The sequence below is a fragment of the Schistocerca piceifrons genome, chromosome 1 (genome assembly GCF_021461385.2).
Source record: "Schistocerca piceifrons isolate TAMUIC-IGC-003096 chromosome 1, iqSchPice1.1, whole genome shotgun sequence".
Taxonomy (NCBI): Eukaryota; Metazoa; Arthropoda; class Insecta; order Orthoptera; family Acrididae; genus Schistocerca; species Schistocerca piceifrons.
In genome coordinates, this window is record NC_060138.1 from 351,865,466 (window position 1) to 351,883,102 (window position 17,637).

Genomic DNA, 17,637 nt, shown 5'->3' on the forward strand with positions numbered 1-17,637 from the left:
TCTCATCCAAACAGTTCGTTTCTGGACATGCGTTCCCTTATGAAAAGTTTATCTACTACCCACAATCCCTAGAAGACTCTAATGAGAATTGTGGAACAATATATTTATTAGAAAACCTTTAAAATAAATAAAAGAGGCTTTATTGTACAATTGTTTCCGGCTATAGATCTAATGTAATTTTGTGCACTACTCAAGCATGCAACACCCACGAAGGCTATTTTTTCAACATCTACATTCAGTTGCGAAATCAAAACCACAGTGAAAAATCAAAAATGTTTTATTTGCAACATTTAGTTACACCTTTAAGCTACTTCTTTACATAGTCACCGCTCCAACTTAAACGTTTGTTGTAGCGCGATACCAACTTCTCAATATCCCCATCAAAGGAGGCAGCCACCTGTGATTTCCACTAATTATCTACACTGAACTGCAGCTCGTTGTCTGTGACAAAATGCACCCAGTGGCTCCCGTGAGCGAAGAGATGAAAGTCAGAGGAAGTCAAGCCCCGACTATGTGGTGGATGATCGAACACTTTTCATCGAGAACACTGCAGGAGCACCTTCGTTGCACCTGCAGTGAGCAGCCAAGGATTGTCGTGGGAAAGGGTACGCATTACAGATACGTTATGCGGGTTGCATGAAATCAGGCGAAAGCCCTCAGTAGGCACCTCACACTTGGAAGGAAACGCTATTATTCTAGGCATCTTTACACGCTCACTGTGCGCTAAGAAGTGGACAGTGTGATGTGATGCGATAGATGGCTATAGTAGAGACACTGCACAATTTATGTGCTCAAAACTTCACCAGGTTTTCGCGGTGGTTTTAATTTCGCAACCGATCAGAAATTGAAAACAAAAATGTAGTCGTCGTACTGTTTTAGTTCACCGCCACCATCAACATATTGTTGACTCAGGGTAGTTACAAATGCATCTAGTAACCAGCGACCGGATCGCAAGCAGTAAGCTTTTGCGAAACGCACTTTCACTGTACTTACCGTTGTCGAGCACCCTACGAGTCTCCTGCCTTCTCTTCTTGACAGTTACTTTGCGGAAGACCGTCCCGCTTATCGGCTCGACGTCGAAATCGTCGCCCGAGCTGGCGTGCACCGGCGAGCCGTCAGCCTTGTGCGAGGACAGCGACGAGGTGTCGTCCCTGGCGCCGCCGTAGCGGCGGCCGTGCGGGGGCGGCGTCGCCACGATCTCGCCTCCGCTGTCGCTGTTGCCGCTGTACTCGAGCGTCGACGACACGTAGTCCCCTGGTGAGCAGGGGGCGGCGGTGGGGCGGCGGCGGCAGCACCGCGTCGCGACCGAGCAGCGAGTGCCTCGAGTGGGGCGCGTCCTGCCCGACGAGGAAGTAGCGCCGGTGGGGCGACGCGGGGGCCGCCGCCTCGCCGCCGCGGTCCACGGAGGAGTGCCGGTGCTGCAGCAGCGACACGGTCCTCGACTGCGGCCTGTCCACGACGTCGAAGCTCTGGTGCCTCCTGGTGAGCGGCGACACCTCTCGGCTGCTGTGGCTCGTCGAGGACGACGTGACGTCCCTGAGGTCTCGCACGGCGGCCAGCCTACTCTCCTGGACGCTGGGGCTGCTGCCCGGCGAGGACGACTTGTCCTCCGGCGCGCTGCCCGCGACGTAGTCGTCCGACTTCTGGCGGCCTACGTCTGCGCGGTGCTGCTTCAGGACGTGGTTCTGCAGGTACCTGCTCTGGAACTCGGCGTCGTCGTCGCTCCTCGAGCTGAAGTACTGCTGCCTGCGGACTCGGGCGCTGAGCGCGGGCGAGTTGGACATCCTGTCTCTGAACGTGCCGGCCGGTGGACTCTGCTCGGCTGTCTGGCTCGTCGTCGTTGTCGCCACCGCCGCAGGGCGGTCCTCTAAGTCCGCAGCCGGCGGCGATCTAGTCGGGGATCGTTCGGTCGTATCTTCGTCGTCTGGGAGGCTGTACTTTTGGGATTGGGACTGCTGGCTGTCGCGGGAACGCGGAGATCCGCAGGCGCCGCTCTCATCCCTCGGATACGACGGCGACTTGTCCCTCGGTACGTGGTTTAGCGAAGTGTAGCAGCATTCTTGGTGGCGCGGAAGACTGTTGTACGCTCTAAGTTCCGGAGAGCCTCGAGTAGCTGACCACCTCGATGATGGATCTGCAGACAAGCGTAAGAGGAAGAGACGTAAGTATCAAATTATCTTATTCAAAAATGATTCAAATGGCTCTGAGCACTATGGGACTTAACATCTGAGGTCATCAGTCCCCTAGAACTTGTTGATGTTGTTGTTGTTGTTGTTGTCTTCAGTCCTGCGACTGGTTTGATGCAGCTCTCCATGCTACTCTATCCTGTGCAAGCTTCTTCATCTCCCAGTACCTACTGCAGCTTACATCCTTCTGAATCTGCTTAGTGTATTCATCTCTTGGTCTCCCACTACGATTTTTACCCTCCACGCTGCCCTTCAATACTAAATTGGTGATCCCTCGATGTCTCAGAACATGTCCTACCAACCGATCCCTTCTTCTAGTCAAGTTGTGCCACAAACTCCTCATCTCCCCAATTCTATTCAATACCTCCTCATTAGTTATGTGATCTACCCATCTAATCTTCAGCTTTCTTCTGTGGCACCGCATTTCGTAAGCTTCTATTCTCTTCTTGTCCAAACTATTTATCGTCCATGTTTCACTTCCATACATGGCTACACTCCATACAAATACTTTCAGAAACGACTTCCTGACACTTAAATCTATACTCGATGTTAACAAATTTCTCTTCTTCAGAAACGCTTTCCTTGCCATAGCCAGTCTACATTTTATATCCTCTCTACTTCGACCATCATCAGTTATTTTGCTCCCCAAATAGCAAAACTGCTTTACTACTTTAAGTGTCTCATTTCCTAATCTAACTCCCTTAGCATCACCCGACTTAATTCGACTACATTCAATTATCCTCGTTTGCTCTTGTTGATGTTCATCTTATACCCTCCTTTCAAGATACTGTCCATTCCGTTCAACTGCGCAACTGCTTCAACTTAGAACTACCTAAACCTAACTAACGTAAGGACAACACACACATTCATGCCCCAGGCAGGATTCGAACTTGCGACCGTAGCAGTCGCGCGGTTCCGGACTGAAGCGCCTAGAACCGCTCGGCCACCGTCGCCGTCTAATTATCTATTAACTTAGGAAGACATCTGTATTACTATCAGACTCGAACGGTCATCTGGCCACTCGTCCAAGCCGCAGGTTACTTACATAACGCCTTCAGGGGAAACAAAAATATGATTTTCCTTATTTCAGATAATAGTACACTGTTCATTTCTCACACAGGCCAGAGAACACATACGAGGAGCTATACAATGTGACTAGATACAGAACAGCACGGAAAGAAACCAACTTTACGGCAGATTCGATCTCCACGCGCCCGCATCTTTGGAAAAGAACGAAAAAACATAGCCGTATGACACCCAGGACAGAACAAACAATCAACATGACAGACACGTCAGAGAAAGATAGCGAACTGACTCAAGCAAGATTGAAGACTAATGATGAAGACTTCCTCCTTGACCAAATCACCTAGTAGATGAACCGTGACATGTTATTGTATATAAAGTCACATAAACTTGTAAACAAGAAGTAAGCACATAGCTTAGTAACAACATAAGCATCGGTGGGAGCAAGGCTCTACATCTAACCGAGTTAAAGCCCCCCCCCCCTTCCCCCCAAATCGTTCCTGCTAGGCTTTCACGACAAGAATCTACAACTCATATACAAAATCTTTCCTTTCATCACTAAACTTCTTTCACATTTAATAATAATTCGTATGTTTACAGTAAATAAAATTTATGTAAAATTTATGTTCCATATGTTTCGACACCAAAAGAAAATTCTACAGATTACTACGTTTTTCCGCAACACCTATTGTTTCCCTTAATTAATTAATATAATTTTGCCGACCGGTGTGGCCGAGCGGTTGTAGGCTCTTCAGTCTGAAACCGCGCGACTGCTACCGTCGCAGGTTCGAATCCTGCCTCGGGCATGGATGTGTATGATGTCCTTAGGTTAGTTAGGTTTAAGTGGTTCTAAGTTCTAGGGGACTGATGACCTAAGATGTTAAGTCCCATAGTGCTCAGAGCCATTTGATTTAATGTAATTTTGTCCGTAACTCATTCTTATTACTTTGATTTTTTATTGCTGAAAGCAATATTTGTTTGTCTTTTAGAGCAATTTAAATTATTACATCAAATATTGTAAAACGCACGACTTCTCTCTAAAATACACGGTCCAATCACATCAATGGTGAAACGTCTCTGTTAGATTCGTTTCATACCACGTAACTTGTATTCCGTGCTGACACGCCCAATTATTTGTAATATAGTTTTGTACTTCGTGTTTTCGCCATTCAGTGGTACGCAATTACATTCGAGTACCAATTTTTTCAGTAAGCATCTAATCCTATGTACATTATCTACATTTTGTGCTCCCAAATCTCCTCTCTCTCTCTCTCTCTTTATCATCTGTATAACTGAGTGAGTGAGTGAGTGAGTGAGTGAGTATGTTGTATTTGTCTTACATATGGAAGCATTACAGCATCTGGCTGTCTGTTGTGGTAACAACAGGGTACCCAACGTAGGTTTCTCAGTCAAGGCAAAAAGAATTGTACTCTTTCGGTAGTTACTCGACGGCAGTTAAATTGGTAGCGGAAAGGACCCCTCTCGTCTCTTGCGGCTACCTGAGGGGAAGTTCGTTGCAGAGTGAGCGTGTTCTCGACACTTGGGGAGGAACTGTAGTGAGTGAAGACGGTGCTTTTACGAGAGATTTGGCGCTGGTGTGTTAATGTGTGATGGTGTGTAGCCATCTCAACTGATGTACATTTTGTTTTACTAGTTCATGTTCATATTCGGTAGTTGAATTCTTATATTTTTCAGAGTGTAGGCACGAGTATATTTTTTTGTATAGGTTTAAGTTTTTCCGGTCCTCGCTTTGTGTAAACAGAACGCGTGGTGTGGGAAGTTCGTTGCTCCAGCACAGGTTTAAAATTCAGTTGTCTGACTTCTCTTTTAACTGGAATGTGTGTGGGAACTTTTCCACAGTGTGTAATTTCAGTTCCATCATGAATAAGTTTTACCTTAATTCCGCGTGATATTTTCTTGCTATTTGTATCTATACGGTTTACATTTGTGTTCTTGATATTTCCACGAGTCTTAATAATTTTGCTTTATTCATGTATATTCACGGCATTTGCGTGTGTTTCACGCCATCGTAGCATAGTTTGATGTGCAAGATGATGCAGAAAAATTTCTCCGTCTGAAAGTATTCCATAGTAATCTAATTCGCAATAATTCAATCACAGCGATAGTGATGAACTATGATGGGAAATTTTTTATCTCTACTCTTATGTGTGAATCGTGTATGTTGTGTGAACTTTTTCCATGAGCGCGTCACAATTCCGTTTCATTTATCACCGCAGTGTACCACAGCACTCAGTATAATAGTAGTATAAGATAGTTGCTTAGTTACATAACAGGCAACGACAGATCTTAGTTTAGAATTACTTTGTGAATTGTTAATATGTTTTATTTTAATCGCTACTTCAAACTGATGACTGTTGCTCAAACCTCTCTCCTTCTGTAAGATTACTTTTAACGCATCCCATCTGACGCTTCTGAAGCGCAAATCGAGCGAGGTGGCGCAGTGGTTAGCACACTGGACTCGCATTCGGGGTTTAGATTTTCCGTGATTTCAGTAAATCTCTTCAGACAAATGCCGAGATAGTTCCTTTGAAAGGGCACGGCCGATTTCCTTCCCCATCCTTCCGTAATCCAATGAGACCGATGACCTCGCTGTTTGGTCCCCTCCCCCAAACCAACCGACCAATCTGAAGCTCAAAGGGCAGGCCCTATATTTGTAGATTTTTGTGTCACTATCTTAATCTTTTTGTTGAGGCTTAAGCCCCTGCTTGCTCTGAATTACTTTATTTTACGTTTGTACTTAAATTGTTCCCATACGCGCATTCTATAAATTTATTTGGATTATTTTACTGATTTAACACGTTAGAAATGCTTACCAGTTCAGTGATTAATTCAGTTCTTTTATTAATTTTCCCATTTTAATTAAATTGGATGGCGATCCAGAAAAATTTTGTGGCACACGAAACTTACTGTAGACTGCAGAGTTCTCCATTGGCTAACTTACCCAGTTTATGCTTGTAGATCACTCTCGAGATAACCATTCACCCATTAATAAGTGCAGTAACTACTCACAGACGGCAGGTGGCAACAGTAGCAGTGGAGGGTATATAAAGTGTGTCGGCAGAACGCGGAAAACATCTACATCTACATGGTTACACTCCAATTCAGACTTAAGTCCCTGACAGAGGCTTCATCGAACCATTTTCATACTACCTCTCTAGCATTCCGCTCTCTAATGGCGCGTCGGAAAAAGGAACACACAAATCTTACCGTTCGAGCTCTGATTTCTCTTATTTTATTCAAAATGGTTCAAATGGCTCTGAGCACTATGGGACTTAACTTCTGAGGTCATCAGTCCCCTAGAACTTAAAACTGCTTAAACGTAACTAACCTAAGGACATCACACACATCCATGCCCGAGACAGATTCGAACCTGCGACCGTAGAGGTCGCGCGGTTCCAGACTGAAGCGCTTAGAACCGTTCGGCCGGCTCTTATTTCATTATGATTATCATTTCTCCCTACGTAGGTTGGTGTCAACAAAATATTTTCCCATTCGGAAGAGAAAGTTGGTGATTGAAATTTCGTAATAGATGTCGCCGCAAAGAAAAGCGCCTTTGTTTCAGCGACTACCACCCCAACCCGCGTATCATATCAGTTACACCCTCACCCCTATTGCGCAATAACACGAAACGAGCTGCCCTTCTCTGCACTTTCTCGACGTCCTCCGTCAATCCTACCTGGTAAGGATCCCATACCGCGCAGCAATATTCCAGCAGAGGACAGACAAGTAGGCTGTCTCTTTAGTGGGTTTGTCGCATCTTCTAAGTGTACTGCCAACAAAGCGCAGTCTTTGTTTCGCCTTCCCCACAATATTATCTATGTGGTGTTTCCAATTTAAGTTGCTCGTAATTGTAATTCCTAGGTATTTAGTGGAATTGCCAGCCCTTAGATTTGTGCGATTTATCGTATACCCAAAATTTATCGGATTTCTTTCAGTACCCATGTGAATGACCTCGCACTTTTCTTTGTTTAGTGCCAATTGCCACTTTTCGCACCATACAGGAATTCTCTCTAGATCATTTTGTAATTGGAATTGATCGTCTGATGATTTTACTAGACGGTAAATTACATCGTCGTCTGCAAACAATTTAAGGGGGCTGCTCAGATTATCACCTACATCATTTATATAAATCAGGAACAGCAGAGGGCCTATGACACTACCTTGCTGACGCCAGAAGTCACTTCTGTTCTACTCGAAAACAAGGCAGTTTATTCTTGTAATGCGGAAAGGGAGCGATTTACTGACGTCCAAATGGATATATTCATTGGATTTCTGGTCAAGGGAAGCATTTCCTAAACGGCTAAGTTTGTAAACTGTTCGCGAGCCGAAGTGGCCAAAGTACACCGTGCATGGCAAAATGGCGCTATCCAAAACTGGCGCCTAGGCAACTATAGTGTACCACGGGCCCTAGATGAAAGAGTGAACTACGGCTGCGGCGATGGGTACAGGCGAATAGACATGCTATTACTGACCAACTGACCGTCCAGGTGAAGCAAGGGGCTATCAACAGTGTCTCCTCAACGACCGTTCAGCGGAGGTTGTTCCTTATGGCCCTCCGCAGCTGGTGCCTAGTAGATGCAACCTCTCCGACTGCTGTAAGGCTGTAACTTGCACGCCAAAACCGAAACTGGACGTCCACTGAGTGGCGACAGGTGGCCATTACAGATTAATCACGTTGCATGCTCTATCGGACAAATGCCGTTGGCGTGTACGGCGTGAAACGTCTGAAACCAAACACCCTGCAACACTTATGGTCTGGGGAATGTTTTCGTGGTATTCCCCGGGTTATCTAGTCATTCTGGAACGCACAATGGATCAACGCAAGTATGCACGTGTCCTTGGGGACCAAATGCACCCTACATGCAGTTGGTTTTTTCCTCGGCACGGTGGTATCTACCAGCAGGACAAGGCGAAATTTGACACAGCTCTCAGTATAGGTGCGTGGTTCGAAGTGCACCAGGATGAGTTTATCGTACTTCCACCAATGGAGAATCTGTGGGACCACCTCGATCGGCCTGTCCGCGCCATAGATCCTCAACTGGGAAACCTAGCGCAGCTAGCCAGGGCAAGGGGCTCAACGTGGCGCCATATCCATGTCGGTACCTAAACCGCGCTGCGGCTCGTATTGGTGCTGTTTGTAGGTTTCTGCCCTCTGTTGGAGGCCAGACCGTATCCATTAGTTGGCATGGTTGCGGTTGTATCTTTTCGTCTGGACTGGCGCCACTCGTTACGCAAGCGTTGCCTGTCTGCTAGTGGCAGCAGCGGCAGTTATCGATGTGTTGTAACTGGTGCCCTATCTTTGGGGCGACGTCGTCGTTTTTCCGTGTCGTGAGAGTGGGCCACGTCGGTTGGGGACTCGGGAGGAGCCAGGTCCGCACAGTGCGAGAACACGCCGGGACTGCTGGCGGCGCGCATGGACTGCTAGATGGAAGGTGTGGTCACGAAGGTGCACGACCTCGTCGTAAACCAGATCCTGCTGGCTTTAAGATGAGTGCGTTACTATTCAAGTAGACAAACCTGCACCATTGTGACATTTCGCGATTCTCCAGTGACTTGGGTTCGTGTTGCTGCTCGCAGTGTCGCCGAGGCGAAGAGCAGCAACTGGGGTGCTTGGGGAAAGCGGACCTGATTAGCTTTCCTCGACTTCTTATTACTGTTTACTGCGTTCAGCTTGTTACAATTTGTTAAGTTCAACCAACGGTATTTTTCCTGCCTGGTGGCCGTTAACACTCCAGTTACCTGCCCTGGAGGTTAGTGTATGTAACGGCAGTGTACGTTTCCTTACCTTGCCTTGCCGCTGCTGTCCAGTAAGGCGTGTAGTTTTGACAGCTTTCTTGATTGTAAGCTGTTTGTGATTCTTCTACTCTGGTGGTAGTGATTCCTTTCTCGTTCCGGGCGCTCTCACCACACTATTGTGGGCGCGTAGTGCAGTCTGCCAGTTCCGGCTTTGTGTTGCTCCATTCTTGCATTGGTTTATTGGACGTCAGGTAGCTTCAGCAAGATTTTCATTAGTCATTCATTAGACTGCCACTAGTCTGAGTTACCATCTTGTGAAGTGAATGCAACTCTTGGCTGCCTATCTCATCGCTCGCGAAAGTGTTTGTTGCCGAGACCTTCTCAGAGGTCGATTCCTAGAGCACCATCTGTGACTGGTTCTTGTGTTTTATTATTGTATTATTTATTACCATACCTTGTAATGCCTACATAAAAGGTTATGTATGTCTAGTTATTAGTTCCGATCGCCTTCTGGAATAAATCTAGCAGTGGTAGGATTGTGTTACAAGATTAGCATCATCGTATTTCACCAGTTTGGTGGTCAATTGCTTGTTTCTTTTAATTAACCTTTGCTTGTATTTGCTGTTTTACAGCAGGTTTCTAATTTTTTTATATAATTGCCGTTCAAATGTGTAAGGCTTTCAGCCGTGATTGTGGTCATCTGTTAAAAAAAAATAATTCGATGTTTCTATTTTAGCAATAAGCCTTACTAACCTTATTTACAGCCATTTCTGGCGTCTGATACCTTCTGCTGTGTTTGCGGCCACTTACTTTTTAATATTTCAATACCTATAAGTTTTAATTGCAGCAAGTTCTTAAACCTTCTTAATTTATTGCCATTCTTGGCGTGTAAGGCCTTCAGCCGTGATTACAGCAGCCTTTTTTTTTAACGTTATATTTATCTGTATTTTATGGTGACTTGCTAAATTGTAACGCACTGAAAACACTATTATTTACACAGTTGTTTATTCCTTCATTAATAACGTGTGGCGTTTTTTATTTATGGTTGAGCCTGGAATTACTGATTTAAAAATAAATGTGTGTAACTGTAAAAGGCAACCAATAGTAACTGATCACGGCCCTGTTCACAATCGTAACCGAATCCTGCCTTCCCTTGATTATCAGGTTTCATGCCTTTCAGAACCTCATTGCCTCTATTCCAGTCAGTAAACACGTGCTCTAAAATGCATATCTTGAACGTTATGAGCACTTGTTCATTAGAAGATTTGTGTTTCGAAGTAGCGAAGATGAACAGGGGCTCATAGCCCTTAAGGTATGCATTTTGGAGCAAATGTTTACTAGACTTTTTTTCTTGTTTCGACCCATACTACCACTTCCAAAAATATGGAAAGCAAAGAGTTTGCATTGGAAGAAATTTGTTTCATAGCACCGAAGATCAAGAATTGCTCATAACTCTTATGATATGTGTTTTAGAGCGCATGTTTACTTGAATTTTTGTCTCGGATGATCATTCCTGTCATACTCCTGAATATTGACCATCACTTCTGAAACATCCTGTGTAAGTGATGCTGAATAGTTATTGGCTAATGTCAAATTTCCCATACTTAATTGTTCACTACAAATATTTCGAATTTTCCTATCTTACTCTTCTGGAAAGAGTCTATAAAATGCTTTTGAATTAGTCCTCTCCCAAGACCTGTTATGAAATTGACAATTAAGTGCACACATAGCTGGTAATTTTCTTAAACTAACCTTCCACATCGAAAAAAAGGTATTTTGAGCATCAGTGGCGTGCGAATGTCTTAGTCACATATTTACATGCCTTTTTATGTGAAAATAACTTTTTTATTGTTTCAGTTGGTATCTGCTAAAAACAAAAGCGATGAATCTTAGTGCCACTAGAGTACAAACTGACGATTAGAGCTGAATCTGACTTTGAACCGCAAATTTTCGCCCGTGAAATATGATCCCGCCACACGGCGGTATGATCTAGCATTAACATTTATACAACGCAGATTTCTCGGCTGAACTTGATCTGAGTTCTATTTCTATCTCAACCTAAGGTTAAATGCTTTATACAATCGGCCCTGAATGTAACTGCACAATTGTGTCGCTGTACGATACACAGTTCAGGAAACAGAACTCACAAACAGTTTTGTCCTTTCCATTGTTCAATGGGTCAATAGCTCGAAACTAATAAAACCAACATAATCAGAATTTTGCGTCTTCAACCATAAAGGTTTTACGCGCGTGTGGTAAAATATTTAATAAATTTAGTAATTTTTAATCAGATGGATGAAACTGTTTTATACGTAGTTAGATTATTTAAAGAATCGATTGTGTGGGAGATAACTGCTAATATGTAGCTCCATACACGGTGTTTCGGGAGGAATACGAAATATTTGAGGAGGTGGTAGTGTATACCAAATCGAACAGAACATTCCCACAGAACATCTCCTCAGTTGTTATTGGTTACAGAGATACAGCTCGCAGATATAACTTTTCATTCCACTTGTCGTATTCAACTTGATATTGATTTGTTTATCGATTGTCATTTTTGTCTTGAAGCTGAAATTGAGCGAAACTTCACATAACTCAGTTTTTCAGCTATAACTGTGTTTCGTTAGCCAATTCTAATGTGTCGTTTAAGCATGCAGGACCTATTTACAGATGGAGAATATTCAGATATCGTATTTGTGTACGGGGTTTGTATGGAAAATGCTGCCGCTGCTTGTAATTAATAACCGTAGACCATTCCCTAATCGAAGAGTACCAGATTCAATAATGTTTAGTCGTTTTTTCACTAAATTGCATGAGACTTTTGCAGTGACCGGCACTCACATTTCTTCCAAACTTGCAATGAAAAGAGTGTGGATGAAGTAGAAGACATCATTCATAAGGTATTACGTAGTCTTCCAACAAGCACGCGCAAAATTTCTACACTTACCCACGTTTCAGATACAAAAATATAGTGGATATTATCCATTTACAGTGGGTTCAACACTTTCGAGAAGGAGATGGATTTGAATTTTGTCGTTGGCTAATAGGAAATGGCGAGTAATCCAATTAAAACGGTGTACAGAATAAGCTAATTTTACCATAGACGGTATCAGCAGCACTCATAACTCACATACTCCTCACCGGCCGTTGTGGCCGAGTGGTTCTAGGCGCTTCAGTCCGGAACCGCGCTGCTGCTACGGTCGCAGGTTCGAATCCTGCCTCGGGCATGGATGTGAGTGCAGGTTTAAGTAGTTCTAAGTCGAGCGGACTGATGAACTCAAATGTTAAGTCACATAGTGCTCAGAGCCATTTTTTTCACATACTCTTAAGTGGTCCGACGAAAACGCATATGGCTTTCTGGAGACTCAATTTCAAACAGGCTTCTCTGCAAACGTGTGGTTCGATATGAGAGACAAGCAGCTGACTGGGCCTGTTGCGATACGGCATCGTCTTGCAGGGTCCCGTTACCTAAGACTTTCTTGAAACCGAGCTTTCAGCATCATTGTAAGAGGTTCCTTTGGCTACAAGGTTGGATCTTCCAGCATAAGGGCGCCCTCGGAAATTCTTGTCGCCAGTTGACTCATCACCCAACCGCAACATGGAAGATGGATCAGCAGAAACGGTCGTTTCTTGATCACCGAGGTCTCTGCACCTTACCCCCTTTAGATTTTTGTCTATGGTAATCTTCGGAACGAACAGTCTAGAAAGGTTAACAAAAGAGACGATTTGATCGTTAGCATTATGGATAGTTCCGCTCCCAGAAAAGAACGCCAAGACGACATCAGAAGAGTTACACGCGGTGCTGTCAAGAGAATTCGAAAGTGCACTGAAGTCTGAAATGAAATTTATCCAAATCAAATTCGAACATAGTCACTTGCCTTTGCTTAACACTTCTGAGAGAGTAATTTTTCAGGCTTTCGCAGCGAGGTGTTGTCATGTTGAACAATCGGGGTTCTTCGGAATATTCGCGTCTTTCTTGCACGATATTTCAACTGCGAGACTCGCATTCAACTTTAGGTGCTGTCTGTGAGTATTTGTTTGTTTACATTCTACCAGCTGTATCTCTGTAACCAGTAAAACTTTAACACATGTTATATCGAACAGTTTATTCGAATCAGTCTACGCTACATTTGCCTAAAATATTTACTCCTCCTCCTGGAACACCCTGTGTATTTGACATGAATAAGTGTTGGTATTATTTCACACAACGATGTGTTAATCACTGTCTCTATTTATCTACTATCTATCCTTAGCTACATTCGACTTTAAAGGATTTTGTTCCATTTCCTTTTATCGCCTGTCGTAACAGGGACACTCTTTGAAGTCATGCAACACATGTGGCGAGCGAAAGACGGCCGTCCGGCAAAGTCCATACCCCAAACAATGAGAGACGAATGAAATTAATTTCGTAATTTCAATCACATTCGAGCAGCGTACAAAATTCCCATTCATCGATAGTAATCTTAGACCAGACAGTTAATCATTTAAAATGTCATTACACTTAATCAATCATGTTATGTAATTACACTACTGGCCATTAAAATTGCTACACCACGAATATGACGTGCTACAGACTCGAAATTTAACCGACAGGAAGAAGATGCTGTGATATGCAAATGATTAGCTTTTCAGAGCATTCACACAAGGTTGGCGCCGGTGGCGACACCTACAACGTGCTGACATGAGGAAAGTTTCCAACCGATTTCTCATACACAAACAGCAGTTGACCGGCGTTGCCTGGTGAAACGTTGTTGTTGTGAGTACCATCACGTTAATGACTTTGATAAAGGTCGGATTGTAGCCTATCCCGATTGCGGTTTAACGTATCGCGACATTGCTGCTCGCGTTGGTCAAGATCCATTGACTGTTAGCAGACTATGGAATCGGTGGATTCAGGAGAGTACTACGGAACGCCGTGCTGGATCCCAACGGCCTCGTATCACTAGCAGTCGAGACGACAGCAATCTTATCCGCACGGCTGTAACGGATCGTGCAGCCACGTCTCGATCCCTGAGTCAACAGATGGGGACGTTTGCAAGACAACAACCAACTGCACGAACAGTTCGACGACGTTTGCAGCAGCATGGACTATCAGCTCGGATACCGTGGCTGCAGTTACCCTCGACGCTGCATCACAGACAGGAGCGCCTGCGATGGTGTACTCAATGACGAACCTGGGTGCACGATTGGCAAAACGTCATTTTTGCGGATGAATCCAGGTTCTGTTTACAGCGACATCGCGGTGAACGCACATTGGAAGTGTGTATTCGTCATCGCCATACTGGCGTATCACCCGGCGTGATGGTGTGGGGTGCCATTGGTTACACGTCTCGGTCACCGCTTGCTCGCATTGACGGCACTTTGAACACAGGACGTTACATTTCAAATGTGTTACTACCCGCGGCTCTACCCTTCATTCGATCCCTGCGAAACCCTACATTTCAGCAGGATAATGCACGACCGCATGTTGCAGGTCCTGTACGGGCCTTTCTGGATACAGAAAATGCTCGACTGCTGCCCTGGCCGGCACATTCTCCAGGTCTCTCACGAATTGAAAACGTCTGGTTAATGGTGGCCGAGCAACTGGGTCGTCACAATACGCCAACACTACTCTTGATGAACTGTGGTATCGTGTTGAAGCTGCATGGGCAGCTGTACCTGTACACGTTGGAGGGACGAAGTAATTTTCCCCATTTACAATTTAATTAATTTAGAAGGTATGCAAGATGGCGAAAATTGGTGAAGTTCTGGGGCCGTTACGTTTGAATTTAAGTTGAAGCCACGCAGTCGCAGAGGCACACTAACTCCTTCCCCATTCGGAGAACTGGCGCCCAGACGGGCGTCCCAACTTGAGTGGGTAGAGTTCGTGCCATCCCCCCCCCCCCCCCCCCCGGGCCGAGTCAGCAGCAATGGTTCCCCCTCCACAACTTGTCATATTGGCTATGTGAACCTCTTCGCTAACCACAGGCGCTCACTTCGGAGTCATGCCCGAGTTCAATATCAGCAGGGAGAGCCGCTCTCCAGCCCATTCGGTTGTGGACGTCTTCAGATCTCGAATTGTGACAGTGCGGAAGCTACCGCCTATTCGATATAGCAGTGTCTTCCATTATCTTGAGAGCAGCCTCATGCAAAGACGCCCAGGTTTCTCCCGCACGTTTCGCGATAAGAAGCCTGCGGCCACTACGTTGGCTGCTACTGTGCAATCCCGCCACTTGCACATGGCATTCATGGAAAGCTTTCTTGTTCGGTCCCTGCGCTCGCATTTAGAAACTCATGGCTAACTTTTCTGGTTTTCTTAATCCATATTGGTTAAACAATCCTCATCTCTCCAGGGACTGCACGTATTCTTGTCTGCTTTCTATTGGGTCTTTAAGTACTTTCTACACTGCCTGGAAAAACAATTAGTGCACCCTTTTAGAGGATTCCAATTCACTCAAGCTTTATTGCTGAAACGGTAATACGGAGTGCATGAAATGATTACATTTACAGATCAATAGCACAAACGGTTCTGAGGTACCAATTATCGACCCACGCTGAACACGTTATTGTGTGGTGTAGCCTCGACGGGCGGCAATGCAGACGCTGACTCTGGTATCCGTTCGATCGTATAGTTGGAAAATAATGCCCCGGGATACGTCGGGATACACCTGGTAAACCTGTTCACATAGTTCTGTAAGAGGTTTTGGTTGACGAGTTCGCTCTATTCGCTTCCCGTCCCATCACATCCCACACGTGCTCGATTGGAGACAAGTCCGGAGTTCATGCTGGCAAGTGAAGTTCCTGCACGCCTTGCAGAGCACGTTGAGTCTCATGGCTAGGCAGCAGTAGAACCGTGCACGTCGATGCTGTGGCGAGAGTGGAAGACGCACTAGAAATGTGCGTGCCCGTATTCCCATTGCTAATTACCGGTTCGCAACAGTTCGTGTTGACACGTCTGGGCTCACAAGCCGCCGTATCTGTGATGTGGTAACTGTACGATCTGCCACTGCTGCCTGTGCGATACGACAATTCTGGCAGGCGTCTATGCTGCGTGGACGTCCGGAACTTCGTCTACTGGTTAGAGAATGTTCACCTGACCGCTGATACCAACATCGTCGCGCAACTGACGCACCATGTCCAACTCGAGTCGCATTTCTCCGAAAGTACCATCCTGCCACACGAAAGGCCATAATTTGACATCTTCCAAATTCGCTCAGTTGGCTGCAGGAAGCACGAGTGCGTCTCCATGACATGGTTGCCTGCTTGCTTCGTACCTTTGAACCACAGTGAGCGTTCTGGCTGTGAGCATTCCCAATTGAAAGGTAAACACAGATCAATAGCACAAGCGGTTCTGAGGTTGTCCGTTGGTGGAAGACGTTAAAACTATCGTCAGCACATCTACCTACGCCCCAGGTGGTATATGCCGGCATCGAATCAAAAATCTACGTCGTCTTGCCAAGTGTGCTAATTTTTTTCTGACAGTGTTTTTCCATTACTTGTCCTAAAGTAAGGTGGTCGCTTGCCGAGTGACTCAGAATTGTGAGTGGACTCACTGAAATATTGTGACAGGACACCTCACATTTATCAGGTTACCTTCCATTCGGAAGGCTGTTGCACGCAGCGACTGTTATATTGACTTGTAAACAATAGATTTCAGCTATCACTCGTCCTTTTTAATTTTTATTGGCAGATCTAGGTTTCAGCTAGAAACTAGCCATTCTCAATGCACTATCATTTTTGATCAATGCATGTGACGCCTGTTGGTCGGGCTTCATCCACAGGTCACTGCATACTCATTTTGTCTTTTTATGCAATTATTCAAAGTTAATCGCATTTACTAGCTATTACTGATCTGCAATTTTCCCACTGCTCCTTTTTCTTTAATTATGCTATCACTCTAAGTGAGGAAACACTTGCAGTAGGTGAAGAAGCCCAAAATCCTTCAGCGTCCAGGGACAGAAGGGAAACAGTGATAGGCAGTTCATTCCCCAGTTTTTATCCATTGTCGCCACCGACGTGGCTACAGACGATGTATCATCTCTCTCACCTCCCTCCAATTGCTCCACTGTCACGTCCTTTCGTAACACTGCATTTCCTGTCCGCGACTCTGTAGACGTCCAGTTCTCAAATGTGGGCGTCAGGGCAGTTTCTTCTATCTAGGACCGAGGTCTTCTCTTAAACATGGCGATGGTGGGTCGGTGTTTACCTAAGCGCTCCAAATGGGGTGTGCTCGGGGCCTCCTAGACTGATTTCATGGGTGATTGGTTTTCCCATAATGGGCATTGATTTCCAGCACCTGATAGAAATAAATTTGTGAAGGAAGTGTTAGGGAGCGGCACCTTCTAGAAAAGATGTTTTAGCGGAAGGAGGAAAAGACCAATGGAAATGCCTAAATTCTGCTTCTGCGTCTCACTGAAAGCGCTAAATATTAAATTATTAAACACACTACTGCCCATTAAAATTGCTACACCACGAAATTGACGTGCTATAGACGCGAAATTTAACCGACAGAAAGAAGATGCTGTGATATGCAAATGAGTAGCTTTTCAGAGCATTCACACAAGGTTGGCGCCGGTGGCGACACCTACAACGAGCTGACATGAGGAAAGCTTCCAACCGATTTCTCATACACAAACAGCAGTTGACCGGCATTGCCTCGTGAAATGTTGTTGTGATGCCTCGTGTAAAGCCG

The 17,637-nt window shown here is 45.2% G+C and overlaps 1 protein-coding gene across 1 annotated transcript in view; it reads right to left on the bottom strand.

Annotated features, from left to right (window-relative positions):
• The window catches only part of LOC124720760 (synaptotagmin-like protein 5), a 261,508-nt gene that overhangs the window by 43,305 nt on the left and 200,566 nt on the right, over positions 1–17,637 (bottom strand). The window contains exons 3-4 of the mRNA XM_047245891.1: positions 1,307–2,134; positions 994–1,254 (exon numbers count right to left, since the gene is read on the bottom strand). Of these exons, the coding sequence (XP_047101847.1) occupies positions 994–1,254; positions 1,307–2,134 (1,089 nt within the window). The remainder of the gene's footprint in view (positions 1–993; positions 1,255–1,306; positions 2,135–17,637) is intronic.